The sequence below is a fragment of the Thalassophryne amazonica genome, chromosome 14 (genome assembly GCF_902500255.1).
Source record: "Thalassophryne amazonica chromosome 14, fThaAma1.1, whole genome shotgun sequence".
NCBI lineage: Eukaryota > Metazoa > Chordata > Actinopteri > Batrachoidiformes > Batrachoididae > Thalassophryne > Thalassophryne amazonica.
In genome coordinates this window covers 93,702,261-93,718,253 of record NC_047116.1, presented here as the reverse complement: position 1 = coordinate 93,718,253, position 15,993 = coordinate 93,702,261, and the positions used below count along the sequence as shown (strand labels likewise).

At 40.4% G+C, this 15,993-nt stretch overlaps 1 protein-coding gene across 1 annotated transcript in view; it reads left to right on the top strand.

The window, feature by feature from the left end:
• The window catches only part of tns1b (tensin 1b), a 432,602-nt gene extending 416,942 nt beyond the window's left edge, over nucleotides 1-15,660 (top strand). The window contains exons 26-34 of the mRNA XM_034186320.1: nucleotides 3,245-3,373; nucleotides 3,766-3,858; nucleotides 5,858-5,935; nucleotides 7,812-7,880; nucleotides 8,308-8,334; nucleotides 8,727-8,895; nucleotides 12,128-12,196; nucleotides 13,942-13,971; nucleotides 14,736-15,660. Coding sequence (XP_034042211.1) covers nucleotides 3,245-3,373; nucleotides 3,766-3,858; nucleotides 5,858-5,935; nucleotides 7,812-7,880; nucleotides 8,308-8,334; nucleotides 8,727-8,895; nucleotides 12,128-12,196; nucleotides 13,942-13,971; nucleotides 14,736-14,874 — 803 coding nt within the window. The 3' untranslated portion in view covers nucleotides 14,875-15,660. The remainder of the gene's footprint in view (nucleotides 1-3,244; nucleotides 3,374-3,765; nucleotides 3,859-5,857; nucleotides 5,936-7,811; nucleotides 7,881-8,307; nucleotides 8,335-8,726; nucleotides 8,896-12,127; nucleotides 12,197-13,941; nucleotides 13,972-14,735) is intronic.
• Nucleotides 15,661-15,993: the final 333 nt, after the last annotated feature.

Genomic DNA, 15,993 nt, shown 5'->3' with positions numbered 1-15,993 from the left:
GGGTGTTCACAATAATAGTAGCATCTGCTGTTGACGCTACAAACTCAAAACTATGATGTTCAAACTGCTTTTTTAGCAATCCTGTGAATCACTAAACTAGTATTTAGTTGTATAACCACAGTTTTTCATGATTTCTTCACATCTGTGAGGCATTAATTTTGTTGGTTTGGAACCAAGATTTTGCTGGTTTACTAGTGTTCTTGGGGTCATTGTCTTGTTGAAACACCCATTTCAAGGGCATGTCCTCTTCAGCATAAGGCAACATGACCTCTTCAAGTATTTTGACATATCCAAACTGATCCATGATAGCTGGTATGTGATATATAGGCCCAACACCATAGTAGGAGAAACATGCCCATATCATGATGCTTGCACCACCATGCTTCACTGTCTTCACTGTGAACTGTGGCTTGAATTCAGAGTTTGGGGGTCGTCTCACAAACTGTCTGCAGCCCTTGGACCCAAAAAGAACAATTTTACTCTCATCGGTCCACAAAATATTCCTCCATTTCTCTTTAGGCCAGTTGATGTGTTCTTTGGCAAATTGTAACCTCTTCTGCACGTCTTTTATTTAACAGAGGGACTTTGCAGGGGATTCTTGCAAATAAATTAGCTTCACACAGGCGTCTTCTAACTGTCACAGCACTTACAGGTAACTCCAGACTGTCTTTGATCATCCTGGAGCTGATCAATGGGTGAGCCTTTGCCATTCTGGTTATTCTTCTATCCATTTTGATGGTTGTTTTCCATTTTCTTCCACGCGTCTCTATTTTTTTTTTTTTTTTTTGTCCATTTTAAAGCATTGGAGATCATTGTAGATGACTAGCCTATAATTTTTTGCACCTGCGTACAGGTTTTCCCCTCTCCAATCAACTTTTTAATCAAACTACGCTGTTCTTCTGAACAATGTCTTGAATGTCCCATTTTCCTCAGGCTTTCAAAGAGAAAAGCATGTTCAACAGGTGCTGGCTTCATCCTTAAATAGGGGACACCTGATTCACACCTGTTTGTTCCACAAAATTGACAAACTCACTGACTGAATGTCACACTACTATTATTGTGAACACCCCCTTTTCTACTTTTTTTTTTACTAATAGCCCAATTTCATATCCTTAAGAGTGTGCATATCATGAATTCTTGGTCTTGTTGGATTTGTGAGAATCTACTGGTACCTTGTTTCCCATGTAACAATAAGAAATATACCCAAAACCTGGATTAAACTTTTTAGTCACAAAGCACTACTATTATTCTTAACACTACTGTACTTAGTGCCGTGCACGCCGTGAAGGAAAGCCACACCATATGTAGAGAATCAGAGAGCATCTCCATGTGCTGCTCATCTCATCCGTCTTCCTCCCTTAAATGTCACAGATGGACAGGCGTTGAGCTGCATGGTGCGATGACGGATTGAAAGTGCTTTCCACTCCGTAACAGAGAGTCTGAAGACAAGTGTTATGTTGAAATTCATAGTTTCATACTTTTTTTTTTTTTTTTACGCAGCTGTATTTTGTTTAACACATCAGATAAGAAGCTCAGTAGATCAGGAGTTGGGCTCCCAATATGTAGACCGCTGACTCATGGTCGCACTGCTTATCTGTGTCCTTGTCCCAGTCCGTCCAGCTGTAAACACGGACTGGCCTCGGCTGGTGTCGTAGACTCTTGTCTGCTTCACGCTGTGGAATCTGGAGAAAAGCACCGACACCAGTGGGCCTCTATAGGATTTACATCTTCTCATCAACACAACATAGATTCTTAAATTTAATTCTTAATTTCCCTTTTTTTGTCTTGTTCTTTTTACTCTTTTGGTAACTTTTTCTTCTTCTTGATCCTTTGATCTTCTGTTTCACTCATTTTCAAGTCTTGTATCTGATTTGGTACAAAAGTATAAGCGCTGAGTATTTTGCAGGTTTTTGTCTTTTAAAATGGACTCTGCTGTTTTGACCCAAAGTCAGCACAGAAGGTCCCTGTTGATGAAAATTGCTGCCAATTTTTTTGTGGCATGTGACTCAGATCAAAATTAGTTTGAATGAATCTTTCACGTAAGCGGGTGATTCTTTAACTACGGGCACTATTGGCCTTGTAAATGTAATTTCCACCACACCATTGCCTTACAATATAAAGCGCCTTGGGGCAACTGTTTGTTGTGATTTGGCGCTATATACATGTGCTCTGATGTCACTGTTTATCTCCATAGAAACTACCCAAACAAGCTTTCATACAAACTGTTTAAAGGGACATTACAGTGTTGTGGTGGAAATTACGGCAATACGAGTGTGGGACAACTACATTTTGTTTAAAAAAAATCAACAGTTGTATGACAATGAATACCCCAATTATGTTTTGATTATTTTACTGATATTTTATTCAGAGATATTTTAAAACATTAGAAAAAACGTTTCTTTACCATTCATTTTTATCATTGAAGATCAAAAGTCTGGGTGTGGGACAAGCACAAAACGGCAATATTTGCATATAATGATGCTGAAAAAAGGTGAAAAAGTCATCATAGACTATTAGAACAAATTTCTTAACACACTTTCATTGTAAAGATAATAAAAGTGTGAAATTTCCCCTTTTTTCTGTTTTTCATACATATGATCAAAGGACATAATAAGTGCCCGTAGTCTAAGAATCACCCAAAGTCAGAGAGGCGAGATTGAGATGGTTTGGACATGTGCAGAGGAGGGACCCAGGGTATATAGGGAGAAGGATGCTGAGGATGGAGCCACCAGGCAGGAGGAGAAGAGGGAGACCAAAGAGGAGGTTCATGGATGTGCTGAGAGAGGACATGCAGGTGGTTGGTGTGACAGAGGAAGATACAGAGGACAGGGTGAGATGGAAACGATTGATCTGCTGTGGCGACCCCTAACGGGAACAGCCGAAAGACAAAGAAGAAGAGTCTAAGAATCACCCAAGCACCTTTTTTGCTTACAGGTTGCTCATGTTGCCGTATCTCACTTCACTGCTGTACAACTTATTGATGAGTCTGCTTTTATTTAAACTCACCTCTGATCAGTGTAATAAGACTGATGTCTAATATGTGCACTTGTAACTTTGTAGCATCACACTATGTAACATTTAGCACACGTCTACAAATATTAACCTTTCAAATTTCTGGGTTTTAAGAACAGATAGTAGATTGTTCAACTGAAGAGTGTAGTTCATTAAAAAAAAAAACATTACCACACAAATAAATTGTATTTGTAATGTGGGTTAATCTGATGTTTTTTGTGATGTGTTGCAGCAATCAACTTGCTGAGGGAGCGGGAGCCCGGAGCCTTTGTTATTCGGGACAGTCACTCTTTCAGGGGCGCTTACGGTTTGGCGATGAAGGTGGCGTCTCCTCCGCCTTCAGCGCATCCGAACAAGAAAGGTACAGTACAAACAGACGGGCCAAGGCTTTTATAATGTTTAAAATATCAGAAATTATGTAAAGCACTTACAATCACAGTTATATGCAAATTTAAGGAAACTCACCAGCAAAATGATACGTAACAACAGCAAGAAGCCTGAACATGGTGCAGCAATAAATTACATTAATAAATTGAGACAAACGTCTTTTGGCTTTATGCTAAATAATGCTTGTAAATTTTTAGCTTAGCTTATAAATTTTAGTTTATGTTATATTTTGCCTTTGTTTTTTTTCTTTATTTTGGACAGAGAGATTAAATTAATACTCACATATTAATATTTAAGATGTGATGTTGCGTCTGCCAGTGACTCAGCTGTTTTCTGTGTTAACTCATTTCTGTCTCTCTGTTGAAGGTGACGTCACCAATGAGCTGGTGAGACACTTCCTGATTGAGAGCAGCCCTAAAGGAGTGAAGCTGAAGGGTTGTCCCAATGAGCCTTACTTTGGTTCGTCAAACACACGCAGTAACAGCTGATAAAAGGCAGAAAAACATGTTTGATAAATGTTTGTTTTCTGTCCTGGACATGAGTTCATTGTGACTGTCAGTCAATGATCTGTACCCCGTCCCGCCTTCTATAAGGTCTAAAGCTGCCATCATCACAGCACAGACTAAAGTCATTCAGCTCACATACTCCCCTCTCGTTATACTGCATGAACGTAGTACACCGTGTACACTTTCAGAGAGAGCAACATCCACTACGAAACTGTAAAAGTATTTGCTAACTTGCGTTGTTCGCTGATTCTCACGTGAAAACATTTGCTAACTTGCGTTGTTCGCTGATTCTCACGTGAAAACATTTGCTAACTTGCGTTGTTCGCTGATTCTCACGTGAAAACATTTGCTAACTTGCGTTGTTCGCTGATTCTCACGTGAAAACATTTGCTAACTTGCGTTGTTCGCTGATTCTCACGTGAAAACATTTGCTAACTTAAGTTGTTTGCTGATGCTCATGTGAAAACATTTGCTAACTTAAGTAGTTCGCTGATTCTCATGTGAAAACATTTGCTAACTTAAGTTGTTCGCCGATTCTCATGTGAAAACATTTGCTAACTTAAGTTGTTTGCTGATGCTCATGTGAAAACATTTGCTAACTTAAGTAGTTCGCTGATTCTCACGTGAAAACATTTGCTAACCTACGGTGTTAGCTGATGCTCATGTGGAAACATTTGCTAACTTAAGTTGTTAGCTGATGCTCACGTGAAAACATTTGCTAACTTGTTAGCTGATGCTCACGTGAAAACATTTGCTAACTTAAGTTGTTAGCTCATGGTTATTTAAAAATGTTTGCTAGCTTAAGTTGTTTGCTGATATGTGAAGCCAATTGCCAACTTAAGTTGCTAGCTGATACTCATTTGAAAGAATTTGCTAACTTTAGTTGTTACCTCATGCTCATTTGAAACTGTTAGCTTAAGTTGTTATCTCATGCTTATTTGAAAGTGTTTGTTAGCTTAAGTTGTTAACTGATGCTCCCATGAAACCAATTCCTAATTTAAGTTGTTCACTGATGTTCATGTGAAAAAATTTGCTAAGTTGTTAGGTCATGCTTATTTGAAAGCATTTGTGAGCTTAAGTTATTACCTCACGCTTATTTGAAAGTTTTTGTTCGCTGATGCTCACGTGAAACCAGTTGCTAACTTAAGCTGTTCATTGATGTTCATGTGAAAGTGTTTGGCAACCTAAGTTGCTAGCTGATGCTCATTTGAAAGCATTCCTTAACTTTTGTTAGCTCATGCTTATTTGAAAGTGTTTTCTAGCTTAAGTTGTTAGCCCATTCTCATTTGAAAGTGTTTGCTAGCTTAAGTTGTGAGTTGACTCCGCAGTGTGATAACAAGCGCACTATGTCACCATTAAACTACACATAAGTACTACCACAGCTGTTCCTAATTTTCCGTTTTCTATCCAGCAGGGGAGAGACATGTCTATGGGGCATCCGCCTTCATGAAAGCATCAGCTAACAAGTTAAGATAGTCGTGAAGAGAAATGTGATGCCCACGTGGGCAAATATGAGACAAATTATTAACAGCTACAATGGGAAAGCCAATTAGTGATGACAAACTCAAAACACTGTCCACAAAGTTTGGACACCTTTGCAAAACCCAAGTTGAGTGAGACACTAAATCATGCGTGCACACACATGTTGCATGATGTCCCCGTCTTCATGTGGGGTCCCTCTGGGTTCTCTCCGAGTTCCTCCAACTTTCAAAGACGTGTAGGTTTAGTGACTCAGAAACTTTAAATTGACGGTAGGTGAGCGTGTTTGTCTGTATGTTGACAGACTGTCCAGGGTGAGCTCCGCTCTCATCCAATGACTGATGGGACAGTCTTCAGCGCCCCCCCCCAATGGCCCCAAACTGGAATAAGCAGTTTAAGAAGAGGAATGAATGAATGAACATGTGTACTGTAATGACTGTGGGTTGTTTGTGTGTCTCGTATCCGTCCAACAGGCTGTCTCTCTGCTCTGGTGTACCAGCATGCTATCACACCGCTGGCTCTGCCCTGCAAACTGCTCATCCCGACCACAGGTCTGTGAGTCCAAACGTCCAGCACACAGTAGTTGCTCTGAAGTTAAAGCTGATAACTTTCACTGCAGTACAATATGTCCGTCTCCAAGTATGTTGAGATGTACCCGTGTGTTACACAGCCAAAGTATTGGCAGTTTATTCACAGCTTACAGTTGTGCTTGTCAAGTGAAATTGGCGTCCTTCCATCCATCTGTACGGCAAAACCTTCTACATTCTAAAACTCAATAACCCTAAAGAACTCTTAAAAATCAACCTTTTTTTCATTAATATTGACAGGTCAAAGATCTGCATACTAAAAAAAAAAAAATCATACTTTTCTAACATTTCTAAAAGCTTTTTTTATTTTTATACTGAATTTTGGGTTTCAAGTAAGAAATGTACAGAAGCACTGAAATACTCACATTGCCCACTAGATGGTGACAAAGCTGCTTGAATGTGCAGCAAAGCTTGGACTGTTTAGTCATTGGAGATGTTGTAGTGCAGCAGATAACCAAAACAATTCTGCAAATGGTGATAGAAGCACCAAATTCAGCACAAATACCTCTTAGACATTACTCTTTTTTGGAGGGGGGAGCAACAATTGGCCACTTGAATTTTCAATAGGCGGTCAGGTAGGGATCAAAATTAAAAGATGTTCCACTCATATTGAAAACTATACCATATTATTTGCCTGAACATAAATATTCCAAAAAGGTATAGTTTGGACGATCTGTGACTGAATGTTCTGGAGTTATGGGGTAAAAACAGCAGGAATGGTGACAAAGGTAAAAATCAGTTTGTACAAGGGTCAAAAGTTAAAGTTGCTCTAATTTTGATTAAAAATAAGTGATGCAAATTATTGGTTGAGTTAATCGGGATGTAATAAGAACTAGTTTGCACCATGTGTCATGTTTAGTTATCACGTTACAGGGTCACACATGTCATAGAGTCCAATGGACATCGACCTTGTTTCACCTTTGCTTCGGAGACCAAACATTCAACAGACAAAACTATTCCATTTATTAATCCTATTAGCTCAACCACTGTCAACTAACAGTTGTGTCCCTGAACGTATGGATAACCTACTTGTGATTTGTATTTATTTATTTGGTTGTTTTGGAAGACCTCCCAAAGTTCAAACCAGTACAACCTGTTAAAAGCCAAATGAAACTCATCAGATGGCTGATACTCACCCTGCACGCTCTACACACCTCAACACAGTGTACAAATAAATACACATCTGTCTGTCATGATGTTTTTGACTGTAAGACTACATGTTGTCCTGCAGTTTACTTACTTGACGTTTGACATGTCCAAGTAGTATTCCCACCAAGTTTGATCCATCGAGGCTTCTTGGTTGGTGAGATATACAAAAAATTTGTATTTTCAGACCAGGTTTTCCTTGACCTTTGGCCATACAACTCCAAAATCTAATCACCTCTAGCTATGTATGGAAGAAGTATTCCCACAAAGTCTGAAGGAAATCAATGTGGCCATTTTGAAATTATCTTATCAACACACACGCCAATGGAAACGACCTGCTGTCGCTGCTTCACTGATGCACATGGATGGAATTAACTTCTTTATGGACTTTGCCACATTAGACAGACTTGTTAGACTTATATTAGAAGTTAAGTTCTCTAGTTTACCAGAACTATATCTAATCCTGTGTAACTCACTTGACTTATTTCTAACTTTGGCAGATTTTGGACAGACAAGTTCATCGTGTTACTCATCACCTTTGATACCTGCAGAACATAAACTCACACACAGTATCTTTCTTCGTGATCACACTGAGCATGTGTCTCAAATCATAATCTTCCTTCTGGATTTCGCAAATGGAACCATCCAAAGTCCAAAGGGATCAAAACTGGAATTTGTCTTTTTGTGTCTGTAGACCTCAACGAGGACGCACCAGAGGTCACAACAACAAACCCACTGACTGAGCGGCTGAAACAAGGAGCAGGTAAAACATCGGCTCCTCTCAGCTTTTGTCTTCACCGTTAGTGTCCAACTGTCACAGCTGGTAGATTTGGGGTTTGAGGACGTGCCGTAGTTTCCTGACTATAAATTACACCTTTTTTTGGTGTTATCAGCTCGTTAATTTGGTATTTTTATACATTGTTGTCATGTGCATTCTTATCATTGCCGTTTACTGTTCTAATAGTGGATTTTATTTTGTTTTGCGCTTTGATTCCTGTGAAATAGTTACTATAATTAGTAATATTATGAGTAACATATGCATGATATATAAGTCCCAAGGCTTTCCGAAGTAGTAAAAAAGAAAAAGTGACTTGTACTTCAGAGAATACGGTAAATGACAAAAATAAGTGATGCACGCTGAGGCCATTGTGTCCACTCATTCTGATGTCCTCACGTCCTTCTTACCACAGTGCAGAGGACACCTTCTGATTCCTATGGTAAACCCTGTCAGCTTTTTGGAATCTTGCCTCTGGAATGTGCATCCTGTGTGCCTGGAGTTTGTGTGCAACTTACGTTCGTCTCAAAGAAACGTCTTGGCGTGTTTAACACCAGCAGTCTTTCATGTGGAATGTTTTGGACAGACTGTTTTTTCCCCCTCAAACTGCATCGTTGCAGACAGCATGATGTCCATTGAGAAGAAAGCAGCATTTCTGCATGACCGAGTTGTCTCAAAGGCACCACAACAGCTCCTTAACATTCAGCTTACATTTTGTGATTAATAATCTGTGCGTACTTTTTCTTTTGGTGTATTTCTTAAATATCCCGTGCAGCAGTGGCGTCCTTTTCTTATTTGACTTGGATTATTTTTTTTTTCTCCCCGTGTTCCCAGCATGCAACGTGTTGTACGTCAACTCTGTGGAGATGGAGTCCTTGACGGGCCCCCAGGCCGTCGCTAAGGCCGTCGCTGAGACTCTGGCCGCCCCGTCTCCGCCCACTGCCACCGTCGTGCACTTCAAGGTGTCATCACAGGGCATCACGCTGACTGACAACCACAGAAAGTACGTGTCCAACCGCCTTCGCCAACACTCACGTGTGCATGGGCATTGGTTTTATTCCCATGTGTCTGTGGAATGATTTTGGGTCAGACAAGGACAAAGTGATTTAATTTGGAAGAAAATAGGTTAAAAGACAAGGGCACAGGCCAAATGTTGGACCCAATGCATACAGTAGTGTTCAGAATAATAGTAGTGCTATGTGACTAAAAGATTAATCCAGGTTTTGAGTATATTTCTTATTGTTACATGGGAAACAAGGTACCAGTAGATTCAGTAGATTCTCCCAAATCCAACAAGACCAAGCATTCATGATATGCACACTCTTAAGGCTATGAAATTGGGCTATTAGTAAAAAAAAGTAGAAAAGAGGGTGTTCACAATAATAGTAGTGTGACATTCAGTCAGTGAGTTTGTCAATTTTGTGGAGCAAACAGGTGTAAATCAGGTGTCCCCTATTTAAGGATGAAGCCAGCACCTGTTGAACATGCTTTTCTCTTTGAAAGCCTGAGGAAAATGGGACAAGACATTGTTCAGAAGAACAGCGTAGTTTGATTAAAAAGTTGATTGGAGAGGGGAAAAACTATACGCAGGTGCAAAAAATTGTAATGATAATGATCTCCAATGCTTTAAAATGGACAAAAAAAAAAAAACAGACACGTGGAAGAAAACGGAAAACAACCATCAAAATGGATAGAAGAATAACCAGAATGGCAAAGGCTCACCCATTGATCAGCTCCAGGATGATCAAAGACAGTCTGGAGTTACCTGTAAGTGCTGTGACAGAAGACGCCTGTGTGAAGCTAATTTATTTGCAAGAATCCCCTGCAAAGTCCCTCTGTTAAATAAAAGACATGTGCAGAAGAGGTTACAATTTGCCAAAAAACACATGAACTGGCCTAAAGAGAAATGGAGGAATATTTTGTGGACTGATGAGAGTAAAATTGTTCTTTTTGGGTCCAAGGGCCGCAGACAGTTTGTGAAACAACCCCCAAACTCTGAATTCAAGCCACAGTTCACAGTGAAGACAGTGAAGCATGGTGGTGCAAGCATCATGATATGGGCATGTTTCTCCTACTATGGTGTTGGGCCTATATATCACATACCAGGTATCATGGATCAGTTTGAATATGTCAAAATACTTGAAGAGGTCATGTTGCCTTATGCTGAAGAGGTCATGCCCTTGAAATGGGTGTTTCAACAAGACAATGACCCCAAGAACACTAGTAAACCAGCAAAATCTTGGTTCCAAACCAACAAAATTAATGCCTCGCAGATGTGAAGAAATCATGAAAAACTGTGGTTATACAACTAAATACTAGTTTAGTGATTCACAGGATTGATAAAAAAGCAGTTTGAACATAATAGTTTTGAGTTTGTAGCGTCAACAGCAGATGCTATTATTGTGAACACCCCCTTTTCTACTTTTTTTTTTTTTTTTTTTTTACTAATAGCCCAATTTCATAGCCTTAAGAGTGTGCATATCATGAATGCTTGGTCTTGTTGGATTTGTGAGAATCTACTGGTACCTTGTTTCCCATGTAACAATAAGAAATATACTCAAAACCTGGATTAATCTTTTTAGTCACATAGCACTACGATTATTCTGAACACTACTGTATAAGTATAGTAATGTGAGGGATATTTACAAGGTCTGTTCCTGGGAGCTGGTTAAAGATACACTTATGGTTACTATTAAATAGTAATATGAAATCATACATTACCCTTCTTTTGGTCACATGACCTTTGACAGTCGAACTCAAGGCCATAATTGTTTAACTCAAACAGTTTGGAGCCAGTTTGGCTTAAAAATAGTGGAAGGGTTACATGGTCAAGTCATGTGTGAGCGTGTGTGCTGGTGCTGCTCTTCGCCACATCCACTGCATCACAGAACCGCCTTAGGTCCTGGATGACGACCACCCAGGCAGACAACAGGTCCATTCCCACATCTCTAAAATAACTATCTATCTGCTATAGCCAGGTGAAACGTGGGCATCTCCATGACCTTCTCCAGGTACTGAGGTCCTCAACATTCAGGCACCTGCAGTGTCAAAATGTCAAAGCCGACGCGACTGATTCTCCTCATCTTAGTCTCTCTTAGCAACTGCACCTTTGACACAAGTCATTCCAGTCGTACCCAAAGAACCTCTGAAGAGACCTGATACCAAAGACGTAAGACCTTTAAACGGTATCTGTCTTTAATATTAGGTTCAATTACTTTGGTACCAGGGCCCGGTTTCATAAAGCAGTCTAATCTTGTTTAGTCAAATAAACTCGGTTAGTTGAATAATTTTTTGACGTTAGTTGTTGCACAAAGCACTGAGTCAGCTAAAGTTTCGCATTACCCGACTGAAGTTTTTAGCCTGGTAGAGGAGGCTAATCTTATTTTAGTCAACAAAACTTAAGTGTCTTACCTCAAAAAATGGCATCTATCATGTACCAACACCTGATGGAACCCTTGAGCAGCCCTAAGTCGCTCATGTTCCTCCAAAAGGAGAGCTTCCTCCGCTTTTGGCCGTGGTTGTAGCAGACGATGGCTGTCATGACGTGTTTGACAGTTCTCACATTGACTACCAGGTGTCGCTGTTATGCTGAGCACAAAAAGGCTTGACAGTCGTGTAGAAGAAGAAACTGAAGAGTGAAACTCCTAGGCTAAGTGCTAAGCACGTTATTCTGCTGTTCGTATGGGTCCGTAAAAGTCAATAAATCCAGTTAATGAAACAAAGGCTGGATAGTTCATGACAACGACCAACCCGGAAGTAAACAAAACTGTCGCCCGTTGGAACAGTCTCTTGGCAATGGCACACGCAAGGCCATTAATGCTCGTGAAAACCGCCAACTAAAGTAAGACAGCCAATCTACGAAACAGTGATTACACAGATAATGTTTGACAACTAACCGTAGTTGACTAAATAAGTTTAGTAGACTGAAAGATTAGACCACTTGATGAAACATGGCCCAGGACCCTACAGACGTGGACCTTCATTCTCCTGCAACGATATCAGCATTAAAAACAAAAAAAAAAAAATCACCTCTGTCCAGTGACCTCATGACTCCATCAGTTCTGCCCAGGTTCCTCTTCATCTCAAAGAACATCATCAGTGACACACAAATGCACAAAAGACAATTTAGTGCTAGAAAATCATAGAAGTAGTTATTGTGTCTTAGATTAGACTCTTTTCCATTTCTTGTTGGACATCATGTGCCACTCAGTGTTTTTCCTGGTTTGCTTTTCTAGGCTTTTCTTCCGGCGCCACTACCCAAGTAACACTGTCACCTTCTGCGACATCGACCCTCAGGACAGAAAGTGAGTGCACAAAAACTGAAATATGAAATATATGAATCGACCACGGTCAAAAAGGGAAGGACAACTCTGCAAAACCTCATGAGGATGATGACTGGGTCCAACAAAAACCTGCGTGACCCCCCCCGTCTACAACATAATACTGTATATTACTGTACTATACCGTGCTGTCAGGTCAGGTCTGGAAGAGTGCGCTGGTGCCGCACGTCACCGTGTCACCACACGACAGAGACGTCATGGATCCTGGATGGCAACCACCCAGGCAAACAACCAGCCCATCCTCACCTCTCAACAGTAGTTATCGATTTACTGCAGCCAGGTAAAATCTGGGGACCAGCCACTGCAAAAAGGGGCTACAGATTGCAGTGTATCTAGGTACACTGCAAATTATTTGGTTCATGTTTGGATAAAAAAAAAAGTCTCATGTATCTCACACAGAAGTGTAAGATAATTTATCTTGGTTTAAAGGTTAATTTCTTCTTTTAAGTGTTTGACATGCTTATTTCTAGATTTAACCATCTTGTTGTCAAGTGAAATGATCTGTCCATGTAGTGAGATAATTTCCCTCAGATTTAGTGTTTTTGTCTTTTTTTTTTTTTTTAGATGCCCCTTTTTTCAGTGTTCCATGTGCTGGGGCCCTCGACACTGAGGCATCTGAAATGTGTCACATGACCAAAATGTCGTAGTCGACATTCCCTCACGGTGCAAGTCGTTCCCTCACTCATCACCTCAGTCTTTCTAAGTAACTGTTCTTTGGACATAAAGTCAGTCCAATGGAACACGAGAGTTCCCCAGAGACCTGTTAGTAAAGATGTCCAGTCGTCCCCTTAGATCACAAGCCAAATCTCACAGCCCTACAGGGTCGACCCACACAGAGACGCATTTAGTGTATCCGCAAAACATTTGTATCATATTGGCGTTTTGTCCACATAGAACTGATGATTTTGGAGCCCAAAAATGCTACTTTTTTGTAAACGGGTCCCAGAGTGGATAAAACTTAAAACGGCACCTTTGCTTTCTTGTATGTACAACCAATACACAACTTTGTGAAACAATGATGTCATAGCCCGACTGCTCTACCCTCAACATTAACCCCAGCGGCAAAACGTCACATAGCAAAAACAAATACGGTGGATTACAGACTTGTGTTTGTGCTGCTCTACTGAGCTTATTTTCTGCTTTAATAATAAATAAATAATAATAATAATTAAATAATAATTCCTTCAAAAAAAATCAGGAACTCAAGCCGTCAGATATTGCAGACTGTCATTATAAACGGTCAACGGGTGCTGCGCTGACCGAAACCCATTTCTCCGCCCAACACGTCAATATGAATCATTCCGTGTGGTTCATCCAGTTCGGTAGACGTTAGTGAGCAGAGGTCCACTCTTCATTTCAGAATGAGAAATTCCAGAGTGCAGATTCAAAATTTCTCAAGTGTAAAGATTCCATTTAGAAGCTAAACACAGATCTGGATCCTGGTTTGGATCCAGATCAGATAAATAAAGTCTGAAAGTGAAGTTTTCACTCAACAGTATTATGTCTTTCAACAAGTATAGAAACCAGATTCAAAACTAACCAGTTGGCCTCAGTACCAGGAACCTACAAGTATCAACCGTTTTATGATTATTTGACTGTACGTTTGCTATCAAACGGCAAACTACCGAATACAAAGTTTACTTGTATTCCTCTGTTTAAAAATGTGTGAATTAATATGATTTTTTTTTTTTTTTGTCTAACCTTTGCAGATGGAGCAAGCCTGAGGGAGGCACAGCTAAGTACGTGAACCTCCTCTCTGTTTGGGGATTAATTACCGTGTTCAATCCATTAAACTGTGGATGACCTTTGTGTGTGCTCAGCCCCAGAGGTCACTTGACTTGATGGGCAGGTTGGGGGTCAAATCTACTTGCTGCGTGACAAATTCAACCAAATAACCCAAATGTCATATTGAGTATTTGCAGGTACTTTTACTTTTGTAGATATTGAACTTGAACAGAACACACTGAAAACACTTTAAAATCAATTGAGAATAATTATCATTTAACAGCTCTGCCATGAAGAAGAAAACGCCTTCAAACAAGACGATACCTCTGTTTGATTTATTTTTAAATTTAAGACATTTTTCACGTGGTTCCTCTAATCCAATTATCGCAGCATGGTAGACGTAAAACTAGAACACTCACCTTCAACTGCTTACTACGATTAATGGTCACGGGGGCAGAGCCTATCCCAGCAGTCATAGGGCGTGAGGCGTGGTTTCTATACTTGATGGTGACCACGGGTGCGTGCAGATGAGTGACTCCAGCTTCTCGGATGAAATCCTCACTTGGGTTTGAAGAACTGAATGAGCTGGTTCGGCGTGAGCAAGTGATCTTGGATCTTTTACTGAATGAGCTGGTTCGCCATGAGCAGGTGATCTTGGATCTTTTAAGCCTCGTACGGGGAGCAGGCCTGAGTTAGCTGCTGCTGTTTGCTGTCGTACTGTTGAGTTTTGATGTTTCAGCAGTTCACTAAAGAGACTGTGTGTGATTTTTGTTTGCAGGTTGTTTGGGTTCGTGGCCCGGAAGCAGGGAAGCACAACCGACAACATCAGCCACCTCTTTGCTGAGATGGACCCCGAGCAGCCCGCCGGCGCCATCGTCAACTTCGTCTCCAAGATGATTTCCTCGCAAAAACGATGAGAAGCTTCATTTCTGTTCTGAACAATTAAGCATTTGAGTTTATGTGTCACCTGATTTTCCAGACCTGACACATGTAAGCGTGTGTGCGTGCGTGTGTGTGTGTGCGCGGCCTACATGCATGTGCTTTTCTTCACGGACGGACTCCAGAATGGACCAGAGGACGTGCAGAATGGGGTGTGGTCGTGTGTGTGACAGTGGGACGGGAGGCGGGTTTCATCTCTCTGGCAGGGAATCACATGACAGGAAGTGGCGATGATGTGTCGACAAACTTTTTTTTTTCTTTTTCTTTCTGTTATTAAGACAGAGTTAAGTTGTTTTATGTAAAGTTGGACTAAAAGTCTTTTGGGCTTCCTGACTGGTCAACCAAAGATGAAATAAGGTGGTCAGAGCGCCACCATCTGAGCGTCTGAAGTATTCCTTTGTAAAAAACAAATATGGCTGCTTAATCCAAAATACTGATGTGTGTGTGTCTGTACGTCGTGATACTGTCGCTCGGATCTTACATCTTCTGAAAAAACATCTTGCAAAGGGTGTTTTTGGACATTGTTGTAGCTGGTGGGATTTGTGTAAATATTGGAGGTTGCTTTAAGTGTAGGTCTGTTGTAGATGACATTTGGTACCTGACTTTACTTTTAACGCAGAGCTTTTTCTTAAAGAAAAACAAAAACACAAAGAGCGCCGTCCCAACTGGCTTAAAAGACCCCTGTTTTTGAAATGACAGTTATTGAAAATCCCACATGTGGATTCCTTGTTTGATGGTGTTGGGTCACTAGTTTGAGCATAAAATGTGGAAATTTTGCAGAACAAGCTGAGAAGTCTCCAAAAATCTCCCTTGTGGCTTTTTCAGAATCCATGATGGTGTCCAAAATGGCCATATTTCATTGAGTTCTATATATCTCTGATTCTGGAAAAGTTAAAACCCCAGTTTAGGTGAGTAAATGTCTGTATTAAGACCTGAGAAACTTTACTTTGATGATCTACATGTTTTAAGTATTGGAAACTATGGTGGTGGTCGTATTGTAATCCAAATTAGCTGCCAAGGTTCAACCTTTGGAAATGTCAGAAACTAGTTAGACGATGTCCATATATGAATCCACATGGCTGCAGGGGTTTTTTGAT